The 18,629-nt window shown below is 37.0% G+C and overlaps 1 protein-coding gene across 1 annotated transcript in view; it reads left to right on the top strand.

The window, feature by feature from the left end:
- Positions 1–18,629, top strand: part of Hcn1 (hyperpolarization activated cyclic nucleotide gated potassium channel 1) — a 276,271-nt gene that overhangs the window by 220,654 nt on the left and 36,988 nt on the right. The window contains exon 6 of the mRNA XM_045139016.1: positions 14,796–15,036. Within this exon, the coding sequence (XP_044994951.1) occupies positions 14,796–15,036 (241 nt within the window). The remainder of the gene's footprint in view (positions 1–14,795; positions 15,037–18,629) is intronic.

Below are 18,629 nucleotides of genomic sequence, written 5' to 3' on the forward strand. Positions count from 1 at the left end.
ATGAAAGGAGAATTTGAAAAAAACTTTGTCTTCATTTCTACCCTAACTCCACCCCACAAATGGACTATAGTTAAGGGCTTAGTATCATTGTATATCTGACATCACCAACATTGTTCTCATAACATATTACAAAGATATGTTGGCACTTCTATATTCATCTGTGGTTGTGTTTGACATGCATTAGGTTTGTTTGTTATTTTTTTTAACTTCCTTTAAATTTTCAAAAAATTTGGGCTGGAGAGATGGCTTAGCGGTTAAGCGCTTGCCTGTGAAGCCTAAGGACCCCGGTTCGAGGCTCGGTTCCCCAGGTCCCACGTTAGCCAGATGCACAAGGGGGCGCATGCGTCTGGAGTTCGTTTGCAGAGGCTGTTAGCCCTGGCGCGCCCATTCTCTCTCTCTCCCTCTATCTGTCTTTCTCTCTGTGTCTGTTGCTCTCAAATAAATAAATAAATAAATAAATAAAAATAAAAAAAAATTTATGCACTAGTAGTCACTTTGCAAATAATTAGCCCCAGGGAGTGAGGAAGAGGATAGAATTTAAATACAGCACCATTATAAAAAGTATTTAAACATTCTTTCTAATCACTGTAACTCAGGGTACTACGCATAAATGATATTTTTTTCTCATATTGGTGGATATTTATGTTTCTCATCCACCAAATTCGGATGTTGATGCTCCCACAGGGAGTGGTGTTAGGAGCTGGGGGCTTCAGTACTGATTTCACCATGCAGATGGAAAGTTTATGGGCGGGATCATTGTCATTACAAAAGAGGCATCAAATACCCCTGTCCCTTTCTGCCCTGTCACCACACCCCAAAACGATGGCTGTATGTGAAACAGAGAGAGCACACTCACCCAAAAGATAGCTGACACATTACTATTGGACTGCTCAGACACCATAGCTGTACTAAATCTATTTCTCCTGTTTATAAACTGGTGAGTCTGCTATACTTCTCTTATAGTACCCCTTAGTAAGATACTCATGCCAGTGTGTCTAGAGTATTCTCAATGACTCATCAAGAAACCCTTGCTGCTTGTTCTGTCCAAATCTAAGTAGTATGACAAGATTCCAGGAAGAAATTTAGTTGTCTGTTCATTTTTGACAAAGTTGTATACCTGACACTGAACTAAGCTAAATCTTCAGTATTCTGAGAAGAGCAATGGCAAATTGACCGTAGAAGTTCTCTTCATGTCTCTGTGAGCTAATGATACACTTAGGTTGAAAGAAGAGGAACTGCAACAGTTTTCTGAGGACAGTTCTTTCAGACAGTACTCAGAAAATTGGAGAAAATTGCCATCTTAAATCCTAACAGTTATGTTGTGATGCATTCATCATGTCTCACATCCAGTTTCTCATGGTTTTGTGAAAATGATGAACCTTCAGAGTGAGGCTCGTGTGACTTTTAGGGTCCTCTCATACTTCCAGCCATTGCCTTGAAGAGCCTTCCCTACTGAGTCTACCTCCTTCTGTCCCTCCTATCTACAAGTAAGACAGTCTTGCTACTGCGTGACAGCTCAGAAGTATGGGAAGTTTCATTGTTTGGGGTAATCTGAATCCTTGGGTGTCATTTATCAGTGGGTGCATTCTTCCTATACGCATGTGTGTCCTTCCAGCTGTATTACCAATGGGGAACAGTCACTGGCTGCTAACAGGCTGTTCAGGACAATGATTGTCAGCTTAGTGTTTGTTTCACAAACCAGCACTAGAATGCATGATGCTGAGCTATTTTCTTTCTTTTTTTAAAATTTTTTTTGGTTTATTTTTATTTATTTATTTGAAAGTGATAGAGAGAGAAAGAGGCAGATAGAGAGCGAGAATGGGCATGCCGGGACTTCCAGCCACTGCGAATGAACTCCAGACATGTGCGCCCCCTTGTCCACCTGGCTAATGTGGGTCCTGGGGAATGGAGCCTTGAACCGGGGTTCTTAGGCTTCACAGGCAAGCACTTAACCGCTAAGCCATCTCTCCAGCCCTTGAGCTATTTTCTTATGTTACATGGTCTTCATATTCCTTATCTTGAAATGTGACAGATAATAATAGTAATAGATAACAGGGTTGTTGCAAGGATCAAGTAAGTACAATATGGAAACAATTAACAGAGGACCTAGCACTTCATTAGTAAAACCTGAAGTTTAACTTTCAAATATTACTGTCATGCAGTGTGGAGTAGGTCATGTAGTTCCCATGGCTCTGAGAGTTAGGGAAACCTAGACATCAAATAATAAATCTAACCACACGTCAGAGCTGAGAGGGTGATTCAGTATCTTCGGACAATATACAGGAAAAACACCAAGGTCAACTGTATCATCATTCTTATCACATGTCCCACTTCTTTTCGAATTTATTCAAACAATCTGATAATAACTCTCCCTTCATTTCCGCAGCCAGCCCTCTGGAGGCAATACCTCAAGCATCAAAACTTGACATTGAAATATTAGATCATGAGACTGATATGTGCTACAGTAAATTCCAGCAGTACATTTAAAATTAAGAACTAATTCTAAAAATGCAGTGAACTATAACCCTTGCTTATAAGAGAGCTTGTTGGAATGTGTCCAAAGAAGAGGGTCTATTTTTAATATGGTTGGTCTTAGTCCATTCGACCAGAGCAAAACGGCAAGCTTAACAGTCAAGAAAGAGGTTAATGCCCTTCTGAGCCTGTCTCCAAAGTTCAGAACTGATCTATTTTTAAACAATGGAGTGTGAGGAGCTTGGGCTGAAAATAGGTACAGATCATATGTCCCAGTGGAATAGAGAACGTCAGTATATTTCGTTTTTACAGAACATGAATTGGGCTGAGAGCATTATCTTGTCCTCTGGCCTTTAATTTGTGAAATAAATGGTTGCATAAGAAGGCATAATTGGTATGCATGTTCACTTGGTGTGATTTCGAACCACTTTTTTTTCTTTATCTTTATTTTTATTTATTTATTTGAGAGTGACAGACAGAAGTAGACAGAGACAGAGAGAGAGAGAGGGAGAAAGAATGGGCGCATCAGGGTTTCCAGCCACTGCAAATGAACTCCAGAAGCACACACTACATTGCGCATCTGGCTTATGTGGGTCCTGGGGAATCGAGCCGTGAACCGGGGTCCCTAGGCTTCACAGGCAAGTGCTTAACCACTAAGCTATTTCTCCAGCCCTTGAACCACTTTTTAAAGACCACACTCATTGATTATTTTAGATGCCTTCTAAAATGTATTTAGTTCATATTAACTAAAACAGGCCTGACTGAAAGATTTGTATTGAGTTCTGCCCAGATCTTACCAAGATTCACATACTTATGTAACAGAAAAAGTAGTTATATGATCTCATAAAGGCCACAGTTCCCTCCCAGCAAAGAAATAAATAAACAACAGTTGCAAAGAAACCTTGCATCTTTTTTTGAGGTTTTCTTAGATCTTAGAAAAGAGACAGTAAGCACATTTATTGATTTCTTAATGTGTACAAGACATTGATGCTGACGTGATAGGAAAAACAAGTTATGAGATGTGGTTTTCCGTCTCAGAGAAGGTGCTTACTATATTTTCAAGGAGACAAAAATATATTTTACAAAGCCCATGGAAAAAACCAAATATCCATAGCGAGAAATTCAAATTTCTCAAGAATTTTTTTTCAAGAAATACAAGGAGTAACCTATAGTTATCGAGAAAAGTTGACTGTGCATAATTAGGTTGTTAAGGAAAAGAGTTGTATTCACCAAGGCCAGGAGTAGACAAGAAACACCTCAGAGAGAATGGGCTGCCCAGAATATGCAATGACACATTGATGGGAATAGAAGAAGACCCGGAAAGAGGTTTAGAGTAAGAAGGAGTGGTAAACAAGAGACGCTTCTATTTCTGTACCAGGTTCTCCTTACAGCTTGGTTTTCATCCTAGGACGAGGGAAACACAATGAAAAATAAAGAGCCTTTCCATCTCCAATGTGTTCATGTCCTACGTGTGGATCGCTGTAAATCAAATATTAGATTGTTTTCATTTTTGCCATTTTTTCTACTGAGGAAATCATCCTTTTTTTCCCATGACCACTGGAATAGTAAAATTATTTTATATGATCCTGGAAAAGAAGTAAATAGTAAATTTTAAGCTAAAGTAATTAGTATAATCAGAAGCAAAACTGAAGGGTCCACCATGATTATTTCTAACGTTTCAACCATCAGCAGAGAGCACCAGCTTCATTGAGGTTTGAAGGGAGCATGTGCATTACAAGGCACATCTTTTGTATCAAGCTGTACCATGGGTGAAAGATAAATAAAAAAATTGTGTTGCCTTATGGTTGTTAAATTAGAACAGTTAAAGGAAAGTATATTTGATACATTTTTCTAGCTCATACCAAATGATTTTGTGTTGTTACTAAATAAGCTTATGTATATAAACCCAATGTCTAAATATTATACAGATAATTAAGGATTCACATGTTGTTTGATTTAGAATGAGACGTTGCACGTTACCTCTCTGGGCTGCTTCTATTGTTGAGGTGGTGAGGGAGGTGAGGTTGTAGTTTTCATAAAGGTGATGAAAAACTAGGGGTAAGTAACGGAGATGATTAAACAACTTTGAGATTATGCTTATGAGATGCATACTCCCGAATGGTTGAAACTATAAATATGGGCTCTTTTTTAATGGAATGTAAATGTAACTTACAATTCACTTACCAGATATATCAAATGAATAAAGGAGCTTTATTATGCTTCCTACAGTTTATCTTTTGACTTGCACAAAACCCATTTGTTTTATTACTCATAATTATCTTTCACTGAATATATGCATACATAACTTCCTTCCCCAACTAGATTTAGACTTCCGGGTACTTGTTTATTTTAGGAACCATAGCTTCCACATTTGACTGTGTAACTAGAGATTTTTGAGTCATATCCCCTAAAGGTTTAGATTAAGATTCAGATTGGTGTATTGTACTTTGTAAAAGTTCCATAGAGAAGTCTGCAGGAATATTGTCTTCCACTAAGGAGGGACAGGGAGAAAAATGCCATCATGTCGTCTTTCCTAGGTCACTGAAGATTCCCCTGGTTCCATCAGTGCTGTGTATCCAGGAGCTTTGTGGCAGGGGAGGGTCATCAACCACATAATAATCCTTGTTATGCTCTGTTTCTGACTGAGCACTTTTACTTCCAGCCTACAAACGCCTCCCTATCCTGACACTCTCTCCACCACATCCTTCATGTTGGACACTTTAGCATTTTTTCAGCAACACTGTCAACTGGGTGCCAAGGACTGCTCAGAGGCTCCAGAAGAAGCAAATGTTAAAAGGATAGCCTTACCCCAAGATAAGGGTGCTGTTATTTATTTATATTTAATATTCTATTTTTATTTATTTATTTGACAGAGAATGTGGGAGAGAGAGAGAATGGGTGCACCAGGGCCCCCAGCCACTGCAGACAACTTCAAGATGCGTGTGCCCCCTTGTACACCTTGCTAACGTGGGTCTTGGGGAATTGAACCAGGGCCCTTTGGCTTTACAGGCAAATGCCTTAATCGCTAAGCCATCACTCCAACCCTACTTTTATTTGTTTTATTTTAATTTTAATGTTTAATTTTTTTTTCTCAAAAGCTTCAAGCAATAATGACTGCAAATGACTTCCTCAGAAATGAGAGGTTAAAATTCAAGTTGGATAGTTGTTTCCAGATATGCCAATATTCTTGGATATCTTTAAATCTAAATCATATTATTCCCAGGCCCAGATTAAACCATGTTTGATAACTCTATCAAAGTTTTACATTTTTCTTCAAGTTGTAAATAAACATTAAAAATTGTGTTATCCACTGGTGAAGTCTGGGCAGGGCTCACAAAATGGATGGCTGAGGAAATGGCTCAGCAGTTAAAGGCACTTGCTTGCAAAGCCTGATGGCTCAGGTTGGATTCCCCAATACCTACATAATGACAGATGCACCAGGTGGCACACACATCTAAAGTTCATTTGCAGTGGCTGGAGGCCCTGATGCAGGCATTCATTTTCTCTCTTTCTCTCTCTCTCTCTCTCTCTCTCCCTTTCTCTCTGAGAGAAAACTGAGAACTGAAATTCAGTAAGTATTTCAGGGTATAAGTACACAGTCAAGAGGGAGTGTGGACTTCTCAAAGAAGATATCATAGGATTTTGGAAGCTCTTTTTAATGGGCAAATGGTAATGAAGGGCAAAACTGTTGATCATGTGAAAAAGGCAAAGGGGCAAAAACTCCAGGAATAATTAGGATTGCCTCAGAATAAGGCATATTACTTTTCCCCTCCTGTCCTTGAGTGGGGTCTTTTGATGTGGCAGATCTCAGAAGCATAATAGCATTGTGCAAAATTTCAAGACTTATGAAATGGAAATAGTAATTTCATTAAATACGGACAGGCAGCCACCATCTCAGTCTCCACCAGGGGTGGTTAGTTGTACACGATACCTTTAAAAAAAAAAATTGTCCATTTTTATTTATTTATTTGTGTGTGACAGAGAGAGAGAGAGAGAGAGAGAGAGAGAGAGAGAGAGAGAGAGAGAGAGAGAGAGGGGGAGGGAGAGAATGGGCGTGCCAGGGCTTCCAGCCACTGCAAATGAACTCCAGACGCATGTGCCCCCTTGTGCATCTGGCTAATGTGGGTCCTGGGGAATCGAGCCTTGAACCGGGGTCCTTAGGCTTCACAGGCAAGCGCTTAACCACTAAGCCATCTCTCCAGCCCTACATGACACCATTTTTGTCACTCAGCTCTGTGACTACATCTGCTGGCCACCAGCATGCAGCTTGTTACTTTGCCCATATACAGCTAATCTCAATTGTATTTCCTGTCTGTCTAATTGATTTTTCTTTAAATAAACACTTCACATGAGGGTTTCAACATCAATGATTCCAATCTAACACTTTCTACTTTCTAAATCCCTTTATGTATAACATTAAACTGCTTTGCAGTTAGTTCAGTGCCTGAAGGAAAATAATATGAGTCATGTATGTATGTATGTGATTTCCAATTTTATAGTAGTTAAATTATAAAAAGAAGCATGTGAGTCACATATAATTTTAAGAAGGTAATTCCAACATGCAATCTACATGAAAAATCAATGAAGAGATGATTGATATTACATGTCCTGATTGTTAACACAGTTTGGTACACATTTTTATTCTTATAACAAATCTTTATCTGAGCGCTAGATTTTCCTCAGAAACAACCTGTATATAGATCTCCAGTTGAAAGTCGATCCATCTGTCAAAGATTTTTTTCCCCATACATAATTATTATCTAAATAAATGAACTGCCAAGTTTTTAACATCATACTTAAATTGAATAAATTGAAAATTCAGTCTCTCAGGCATAGCAAAGCCACATTTCAAGCTGATGATTCCCTTTGGCTAGTGATCACCCTGGCGGACAAGGGAGCTCTGAGTACAGGTTGCACACATGGAAAAACCTGGGTTTCATTTCCCACATTTTGTGACTTCTGTCAAATGATCTTTTTGGAGACATACCTGACTAAAAATGTGATTGTTTCATTACATTATACTTACAATTAAATAAGGAAATATAATGTGAATAATTATTTAGGATCACCATCATCCCTATGGCGATGGAGTACTCTTTTTATTCACAGGCCCATATTCCTTACCTTCTTTCTAAGAGCCCCTTTGGAAGTCCAGTAATAATTAATAGTAATAATAATAATAAAACCTACCATCTTCTGCTATAAGGGGCTCATACTGTGTACAGTTATTTATGTTTAAAATGTCCATGGACAACAGACTTATAAGACATTTTTATTACAAATGGGAGGCTATCCAGTCACTGATACCCTTTGTTTCTAATTCTAATTGTCTGTGGCTATGAGAAAATAAAGAGAAAACAAAGTCGTTTCTTCGGCTAACCCATTTTGAATCATTTTGTTATGCCTCAAGTTCTCCTTTGGTTTCATCCATATTGATCATTTATGCCAATTTTCTAGTGAAAAACAAAAGAAAGGGTTCTTGTTTGCTTAACTTAGAAATAGTGTAATATATAATTGAGTTCACTTCATACATAATAGAAATATTATTTTTTCTTCTTTTTACAAAATATCTCACTAAGTATTGTTAAAGCAGCTAGTCTCTGAGGCAAATAATGACAGCCAATAAAGTACAAATAAGTCTTAATGAACATCATATTCACTAGAACTATAGATGTTTTCATTCTACAGCAGTAAATGCATCGTCATTAAATGATTTGCCTTGGAAATATGTATACTGTGTAAAAGGTGGTATTCATATGGGGTTAATCTATAAAGAATCTAAAAAAAATACTTGGGTGCAAAAAAGCAGATGATAGTCTCAAATGTGCAAATCTATAAAGAACTTCTAACTTGTAACAAGTGATGTCATTCCAAAGCACAGAGACTGTGGATTAGTTGTGGGATTCAGCTTTTGTAACTCTGACCAAGTGGCAGTTGTCTCTCTGATGGGGCTAAGTGAATATGACTCTATGTTCTCTGGACATTGGCATCTCTGAAAACTGGGCAATGGATTTTCTCTGTCTAACCCTTTTCCATTGTGCTGTATGTGGGAAAATAACACCACATTCATGTTTACTTGTAGGTGATTTTCACCTTGAAAAAGTGAGATGTAATATGGGAAACACCTCATTGAAAATGGGTGCTTAATACATCTTGTTACTTTCCCTTTCTTCTGTATCTCTAACTTGCACTCAAGTTAGACTCCAGTGTTCCCTTTGGGACTACACACAAAGAACCAGACGTTTCTGTTACACTGCACTGTTCTCTTTGGGACTACGCAGAAAGAACCAGCCATGTCTGTCATTGAAGAAGCAAATAGCTAGACTGCTTACTTAAAAAATAAGGGAAACCACTTGGGAGGACTATTAGTGTATTTACACTCTTCTCTCCATTAAAAGACATGCCCCACACAATGACAATAGCTGTCTCCCAGTTTCCTTGCTGTCCTTGCTCACAGAGCAAAGATCTCACATGTTATTGCCCTAAGATGCAAGTCAGAGAGTCTCGTCATATGAAATAGCAGGATATTAAATTAAAAATGGCATTTTAAAACAATGGTGGAAATGTACATGTATATCATCTGTAAAAGCCCCTCTATTCAGATTTTGAAAGTCATCACTTGGGGAGAAAAGATTAAAACAAATACTATTAGCATGCCACCTTACTGTCTTCAAATGTCTATACAACAGACATTAGAGATACACTGTGTGCTAATAGGTATAGACTCGAGGTTTGCGGTGGTCTTAGGTTTAAACCACGAGGGGCTTCTCAGAACCCTTCCTCGGCTCATGATGAAGTGCCCGTTGTATACTCTATGTAGTTTTCAGGTTGTGAGGCACAAAGTCCCCAGGTCTGAGAGCCTTTTTTCATGTTGATGACCTCAGTCGTAAATAGTGAGCGAGTGTGAGACAGGAACATAGCAACGCACCAGCAGCTCTGTTTGTTAAGAAGATAATTATATTTGTAGCTACCACACTTAATTTTTTTTTGTTGTTTGATTTTTTGGTTTATCAAGGTAGGGTCTCACTCCAGTTCAGGCTGACCTGGAATTCACTTTGTAGTCTCATGGTGGCCTCAAACTCATGGAGATCTTCCTACTTTTGCTGGGATTAAAGGTGTGTGCCACCACATCTGACTAACCACACTTCAAACTTTTTAGAAATATGCTGCTGAATATAATAATATATTACACAGTGGAGCAGATTTACATGTTTCGCCAAATTCAACTTTATGCAATGATATTTAAATTATCAATACAGAATTGGAGTGGTAGAATATATCTTAAGATATTACTTTTTACAATAAAAAGTCACATAATTATCCTAGACTCCCAGGGTATGCATGATTCAAATGTTCAGATTATATAAGAAATAATGTATCTGCATCTATGAGTTATATGATTGAACAAATTTATTTAGGATTTGTGTCCACTTAAATTAAACTGTATGCCCTTGACTATGTCTGTGTTATAACATAAAAATAGACTCAGTATATTATGACCAAAGAGTGACCATGAATAATCATTTTATATTTTGGCAAGCTAATGGGAAGGACAGCTAAGAGCAGACTTTCATATCTGAAATCTAATTTCATGGCAAACTAATAGCAAATACTAAAGGTGATTTTTGGTTTGCTTATTGTGGCTTGATTGTTGTATTATTCCATTTTGTAATAAGATATTTTCATTTAAAGTCTTAAAGCCACTATTTAATGGGCTCATTGCTCCCAAGTAGTACAAATATCCTGAAGACATTATTCAGCCAGAGAACGCTATATGTACGCTTGTGTGTGTGTGTGTGTGTGTGTGTGTGTGTGTGTGCATGTGCAAGTGTGTGTGGATGTGTGCATCAAAGCAAATGTCTGGGAACGCTTGAATAACTGTTCAGTTTGGATAAACAGTAGGATTAAGGAAAACCTGACAAGAGTTTTCTATAGCATATCTGTAGGAAATACCTACAATCATACAAATACATTGCAACTTGGATTCAAAATTAGAATCACCTTGATAACAGATTCCTCTACGTTGAAACGTGATTTCCCAAAGCGCTTGGGCTTATCCACTCACTCTCGTGGTTGGCATCCAGCAGGGAACTGAAGAATGCAGCTGGCAAACAAAGCCTGTGCAGTTGCACACGGTCTAAACTTCTCCTCAAAGGGATTAATAGAGTTTCAGGCCTCACACACTTTACTATGAGATATCTTACTCAAGGGATATTATAGAAATTCTCGGTATTTATTTGGTCAACAGTTATATAGAATGCTATATGCAAAATGTTTTCTGTGTATCATGCCACTTGGCATAATAGTGCCATAATAAAATAGCACATCTCTTTCATAAATAAAGAATTTTTATTTCTGAATATTTTTTTCAATTTTTATAAAAGCACAAAATTATTACAAACAAGTCCTACATATCTCATAACCAACTTCCCTTATTTTCAACATCATTATATTAGTATGGTGTCATAACCCGCTTTGTGACTAGTTCAGATATATTATCCATTACTTAAATGTAGCTATTATTAAGATTTCCTTAATTTTTATTATTATTAACGTTGACTATCTGGCATGATGTAGGGTCCATCACACTTCACCATAGGGAAGGTACATTTCCCACCCTTTTGCTTCCATCTCTCTGAAGGAACTTATTACTCTGAGCTCACTGTGAAAGGACAGGCAGTTATTCTTCTTCTGGGAGAAGGATGTTGGAGGTTTTTATTGGGATTATTTGAAATTTGAATAGATTCAGGTCCTTCCCCACACTTGTAAATTTATCATTCATGTTTGAATCTGCATGGGCTGTTGGTTAATTATTTTACCCTTACCCTTATCCCAGTACTGCATTGTCCTCTCTGTTGTTCAACGTGTTTCATCTCAGACCCCTGGGTCCTGGAGTCTCTCTGAATTACTTTTATCATGTGACCTTGCTTGCTGGATTGTGTGTTTACTGGTTTGTCTTTTAAAATTCTGTTATTTCTGGTACTATAAGCTACTTCTGGTAAGAATGGACTACACTTTTTTTGAAGTGCCAACAGTGAAAACGCACCAAAGGAAGCATGTCTGGTATAGAAGGGATTTTTCTTCTCCACACACACATTTGTATTCCATTGCTGATATTTAAGATAAAATTAAGGAGAGGATGAAGGCCTATAAAGATCGAGAAGTTCATGCTACTTGAGTCCTCTCCTATGAAAACATTTGTTAGAATTCATACTTTTACTCAGGAATATTCAAATTGGTTCAAATCAAAGGGGTAGAAAAATATATCCTCTAAACTCTTATTTGTATTTAAAAGATCTTGCCCTCTGAATTCTGATTTATTTTCTATTTTTATACAATATTATTCTGTAATTGTTTTCACACAAATCACTGATTATCCTGCAGACTATGTTTTATTTTAATGAAATATATCCTTCTTATCTTTCAATACCATTAAATCCTTAAATTTCCTTTGATATTTGTATAGAAGTATTTTGGATACTGAAATCATATCTTTTGTATACATAATACATGTTTCCCAAAACATTCGCTGGACAAAACTATTCAGAAAGTTTTAGGTGGCTAACAAGAATAAAACAAATCTTTCTGAACACTTTTTTAAATATAGCTAAAAGATCATCTTCCTTCCTCCCTACCCCTCTCCCTCCTTCCCTTCCTTCTTCATCTCCCTTCTTTACCTCATTCCTTCCTTCCTTCCTTCTTTCCTCTCTTTCTCTCTCTTTAATATGAATTCATTTTTTTACTGAGTACTAATTAGAGGCAATGCTGTTACAGGATCATACCTTATACACCAGCTCTTTGGTGACAGCTAACATTAACCAAGATTGCCGTAGATGCAGGCCCATTATAGGGATACATGTATCATCTGTGTTTGGCTAATAATCTGCCAAGTATCACATGTAATCGCACCGTCTTTGTTGCATTGTTTTGCTTCTGATTATTGCTAATTTCTTAGTATTTTTAACATATTCTATGAAGCTACACTGTTACAAGCAATCCTCCATCTAGATGGATTCAAATTATTGAACTCTCTGGCTGGAGAGATTGCTCAGTGGTGAAGGTGCTTGCCATTGAAGTCTAAGGACCCAGGTTCAAATCCCCAGAACCCATGTAAGCCAGATGCACAAAGGTAGCAAATGCATCTGGAGTTCACTTGCAGTGGCTGAAGGTCCTGGTACACACATTCATTTCATTCTGTCTCTCATAAATAAATAAAAATTAAAAAAAATCAAAATATTGTACTTTATGTCTCAGTTGTGAATATTTACATTGAGGACTAGAGGGATGGCTTAGTGGTTGAGGCATTTGTCTGCAAAGCCAAAGGAGCCAGGTTTCATTCCCCAGGGCCCACATTAGCCAGATGCACAAGGGGGTGCACGCATCTGGTGTTCATTTGCAGTGGCTGTAGGACCTGGAACACCCATTCTCTCTCTCTCTCCACCTCTTTCTCAGTCAAATATATAAATAAATAAATAAAAATAAAAAAATATTTAAATTGAATTTGATTTCAAAGCTTGCTTAAAACAGAGAAAGTACCTGGGCGTCATGGCGCAAGCCTTTAATCCCAGTACTCAGAAGGCAGAGGTAGGAGGATCACCATGAGTTCAAGGCCACTCTGAGACTACAGAATTCCAGGTCAGCCTGAGCGAGAGTGAAGCCCTACATCAAAAAGCAAACAAACAGCAACAAAACAGAGAAATTGTAGATATCTGTGGGATATTTCAATAAATTTAAATAGTGTATAACGTACAATCAGAGCAAGCATATATTCTTCAAATGTTTATCATTTCTTTATGGTAGAAACAGTTAAAATCCTTCCCTCTAGCTTTCTAAACTGTATCGTACACCATTGTTATTCTTTATCATTCTACCAGCACACTAGGATTACTTAGCTCTATTCAAATAAAATGTAGTTCTCTTGTATCAGCCTCTTCCTGTAGCTCGCCCTTGCTCCTCTAATCCTCTGGTAGCCTCTCTTGATGTCTGTGGATTCAGATTTCTTAAGAACTCACATATCAGTGAGATCATGTGTGTGTCTTTCTGTGCCTGCCTCCTTTGCTTAAGTGACCTCTGATTCCATCTGTGTGTCATGAAGGATAGTGTTTCTTCCTACTGCCATGGTCTGGTTGTGTTCTGTGGTGTGCATGTGACACAACATGTTATTCCTGAGCACCAACAGGAGGCTTACATAATTTTGAGAGTCAAAATCAAGAATTATTATTATTATTTTTTTGATCTTGGAATACATACTCTTTCCCTTGTGGAAAAGGTTCACTCCCCAGTCTCTGAACGTGTCCATTTCATTTTACTCTGGTCCAGAGTCTCTTTGCCTCTTTAGCAATATCTTAAATGTAACCCTGTCATGTCCTATCGATATTCTTTCATGCAAATTTCTTTGGTTGTGGGTTATTTTGTGAAAAGAAAATTGCTAAGAAAGGTCTTCAGGGTAAAACTTAGATTTTCATCATCTTGTCCAAGATTGCATGATTAACCATGCTGATTTTCCATAACCCTATTTTAGTGCAGAAAGGTAAACATGTTTTCAGTGAGCTAGAATCTGCAGTGTGAGAGCATCCCTGCAGACTTTGATCCAGAATCAATCTGAGGTAGACAACTAATGGAAAAATAAATAAATAAATAAATAAACAAATAAATAAATAAATCCGATAATGGAAAGATGGCCTCCCTCCCATTCAGGACTTCCTGTGGGATCTGTGGAGGTTTGGAAACAGTGATGCCTTCATGTAGAAGAGTTGCAGATGTCTTTCATAAGGTTTCCTGATTTTCCTTTTTGTAACCTCTGCTCTCCGTCCTTCTTTGTCTAGTGTGAATGGTGTTAATGAACATCAAAATGCCTCTATCTGCACCCCACCCCCGTATCCTCCCCTCAGAATTCCCAGCAATCAGCAAAAGCTGGGTTAGTCCACATCATGAAACCCAGAAAAGACAGCATTATAATTAAGAGTAAAGTGGCTTTTCTCAAGAAAATAGATGGGAGGAAGTCTAAAATTCCACACTTGACTTCTAATTTCAATGTAAAACATTAAAGAAATTAGAAATTATAAAGTTGAGACCTACTCATAACAGGTTTCTACAGAATCTTTAATAATGTTCCCCTAATACATTAGGTTAGGTGAATAGAAAAATTCAATGCAAAAGCAAATTATAATTTGTCATTTTAAAAATCTGTGTGGATTATTATATTTTATCACGCATTTAAATCGCATATTATGTATATATATAGATGTTATATATGTCATCATACACCTTTATTCCATGCCTGACTATTATTCCTGTTAATATTTGTTTCTTACCATGTTTAGGAGATAGTCAACTTCAATTGCCGAAAACTGGTGGCTACAATGCCTCTTTTTGCAAACGCGGATCCTAATTTCGTGACGGCCATGCTGAGCAAGTTAAGATTTGAAGTGTTTCAACCAGGAGATTATATCATTCGAGAAGGAGCCGTGGGGAAGAAAATGTATTTCATCCAGCATGGGGTCGCTGGGGTCATAACAAAATCCAGTAAAGAAATGAAGTTGACGGATGGCTCATACTTTGGAGGTTAGTGAATCTGAACTATAAATAAAGTGAGATGTAAGTTGTGTCGAATCTTCTCTGGTCTTTCAGAGATAGGTGTTCAATGCTGGCTTGATGGTTTTGAATATAAACTTGCATGTGAATTCTAGCCAAAATATCCATAATGTTTTCATATTTTAGGGCCATGGTTTCCATGAAACTTCATTTATCCTGAATTGATGAAGGTGCATTTGATCCACTTTAATGGAATCAATGAGTACTTGCTAAAAGCAGCTGGAAAGTAAGCTGCTCTATTACATGAAAGTCCAGAGAGAGTTAATCTTGCCATAGCAATTTACAGAACTCCAGGTTTAATTTATTTTATTGGTCCATTGATTGTTTTTTCTTATCTACTGATTTTATGCCATGGTTTTAGATAGCTCACAGGATGATATAGGAATAAAGATGAATGGGAAGGGTAAGAACATGACTGGAGTGAATAGTCAGATATGTTTCTAAACATGAGCGTGACTGCTGTTCACATATAGATCTCAGATTTCAGAGTACAGCCCCCACCTCCAAGGAAAGGTGAGAGATGTACATTACAGTTAGGTAGCCATGGTTGCAAAAAGGCTGAAAATTTGGCCAGTTTTCAACATTTTCCCAGTAACATACATACATATGTTTATATACATGTGCAAAAGTTGTCTAGGAATTGAATTACTAGGTCAAAGATGGTAACATATCTTTTAATTTAAATTGAGAGAACACAAAAGTTATTTTTATGAACCTGTTAGTTAGAGCCAATTAATCTCTACTTGTTTTTCTTCTTAGTAAGTTAAAAACAATATGTTCTCTTCTTTAGTTTGCATGTTTTTACTCCTTCTAAGGTTTAGGATTTTTTTCCACAGGTTTGTCAAACGTTGGCATTAATTTTTCCTTCCTATTCTTGCACATTTTTCAACCTTGTTGTCTTTTTAAACCTAATTATAGAAATGTTCCCAATTTTTTTTGCACTTTGGCTGTAACTATGGTCTCCATACTTATCATTTACTGCTTAATCACTTTTACAGCATCATTCAGCATTCTAATCTTTGTTGTTAATTTCAATCTATCTTTTTTTAAGGCATTGCAGATTTTTGTGTTCCTTAAGTAATAAGCAAAAGAAATATGGAGACGTTTTCCATATTTGCTCTACTATTTTTAGTTTACTGCTTTGTTGCTACTAGTGCATTATTGTTGTCATTTCAGTGTCTATAATATAAACTTTCATTATATTTTTAGTACTAATCCATTAAAATTGTATCTGTGATTATAGCACTATGTTAGACTATATAATGTCGTGTCCAGAGACTATTTTTCCATAATCATAACAAAAGACTGCAAAGTTTTCTTTTTTTAAACTTTTAAGAGAATATTTTATTTATTTGAAAGAGAGAGAAAAATAGGCAGATAGAGAGAAAGAGAAAATAGGCATTCCAGGGCCTCCAGCCACTACAAACTCCAGATGCATGTGTCCCCTTGTGCATCTGGCATAAGTGGGTCTTGGGGAATCGAACCAGGGTTCTTAGGCTATGTAGGCATGATAGGGATTTTCTGAATTTTACTAAATGCTTGCTTTTTAGAATTTATCAAAATGAGTATAAAGTTATCATACATTTGTATATTATGGCTGAGTAAAGCATATTAACCAAATTAATTGACTCCTAACTTTTGGCTCACCTATTAAGGACAATTCTGACATTTCTGGCTTTCTGTTTCTTCCCACAGTGCTTTGTTTAGGGTGATTTTGAGTTCCTTCATTACACCCTTAATCTTCCGTGTAAACTGATCTAAGGGAGGTGATGAAGAAAAGGCTAAAAAATCAACTCTACTTTGCAAACAGCAGAGAGTTGATGTTCAAAGAGAAAATAGAAAAGGACTTATTAAATAACTGGAAGAAAAGATTATAAGAAAGAAATTTTTAACTGTCATTATACAATAAAACTGGGTTTGGGGCTGGAAGGATGCTTCAGCCATTAAGACACTTGCCTGGAAAGCATAATGACTCAGGTTTGACTCCGCAGCACATGCATCAAGCCAGATACACAAAGTGGCACATGCATCTGGAGTTCACTTGCAGTGGCTAGAGGCCCTTCACATACTCATTTCCTCGCTCTCTCTCCCTCTGTCTCTATGTGTGTGTGTCTTTTCTCTCTGTCTCTCTCTTTCTACAATAAATAAATAAATAATTTAAATATTAATACAGGTTTGTGAGGTTGACATGCATTGCAAACTCAAGGGATCTTTTAATTACTTTACAATTATATTGGTAACATAGCTGAGGCTTTATGCAAAGTCTGGATAGCTATGGGTTCAACTGTTAGCTCAGTTAGTCACATCAGGGGATATTATTGGGCAAAGATAATTTCTGTGGCAGAAGCCATATATATATATATATATATATATATATATATATATATATATATATGTATTTTTATCTACAATAAAGTCTTTTTAACAGCATTGCACTTCTATCAACAAGTGAGCTTTGCCCATGAGTTTTGTTATTACAGTTTTTTTTTTTTTTTATCTTACAGAACACCATGGATATATTGGATTTTGCTTGCCTTTTAGAAACAGAAATGAAACTTAAAAATAAAAAAGTACCCATTCTGTAATCTAGAGAACTCTAAATAATGTAGATATTTTCAGGAACTTGAAGATTAGCTAAGACTCACAAACAAGGCCTCTTGAGTCTGATTCCCTGACTTTTTAGTTAGTAAAAGACTCAAATTTTCTACTTATTGTTCTGAATAATCCTTAGTTCATCTAATATGTTCATGATTTTGAGTAAGCAATGCTGTTTCCTGGGAAGTTTCATCAACTAATGCCTGAATGATGAACATGATTACAAATAATTTTCTAATTCTAGACCGATAGATGGAAGTAAGGTGATATATAGTTCCTCTTTGATCTTTATCTTGATTATTTTTTTTATTTTAGAACAGTTTTTATTTAAAACATTAGCATAAACACTATTTAAGGATGTCCACTTAAGCATATGGTTTATTTGTCAAAATTAATTTTGAGATATTATTTAAGGACTCAATAAAAATACATTTCCCAATTTCTTAATATTTCTTTCTTTTCAGTATGCCATCCACGATACCGTGTTTGTTAGCATTGGCATCTGAGGTTGTGCTTTACTGAGGTTCTTAGACTTTCCTTGTTTTTGATGGATTGGGGGGGTTATAGAAGCACTAAGACACTGGGGTGGTTTCACTGTACTCATTCTACCCAGCTGGTGGAGAACTGGGAGGTGAAGCCCTTGAGAAAGGGGCACGCTGCTGGGGGTGGATCTTGAGGACTATTAGTTCAGCCCTACTGGGTGTTGAAGCTGGACTCATCCTGTGGCTCTCTTCACGCCGTCAGTGGACATGTGATGCCCCAGCTGCCTGTTCTGCCTTGCTTTCTCTACCACAGTGACACTTCTCAGAAGTATATGCCTGCAAAGTATAAACCTTTTCCTCCCACAGTCTGCTTTTGGCTTAGTTTTTTTTTTTAATATTTACTTTTATTTATTTATTTGAGAGAGGGAAAGAGGCAGAGAGAGAGAGAGAGAGAGACAGAGAGAGAGAGAGAGAATGGGCATGCCA

The sequence above is a fragment of the Jaculus jaculus genome, chromosome 20 (assembly GCF_020740685.1).
Source record: "Jaculus jaculus isolate mJacJac1 chromosome 20, mJacJac1.mat.Y.cur, whole genome shotgun sequence".
NCBI lineage: Eukaryota > Metazoa > Chordata > Mammalia > Rodentia > Dipodidae > Jaculus > Jaculus jaculus.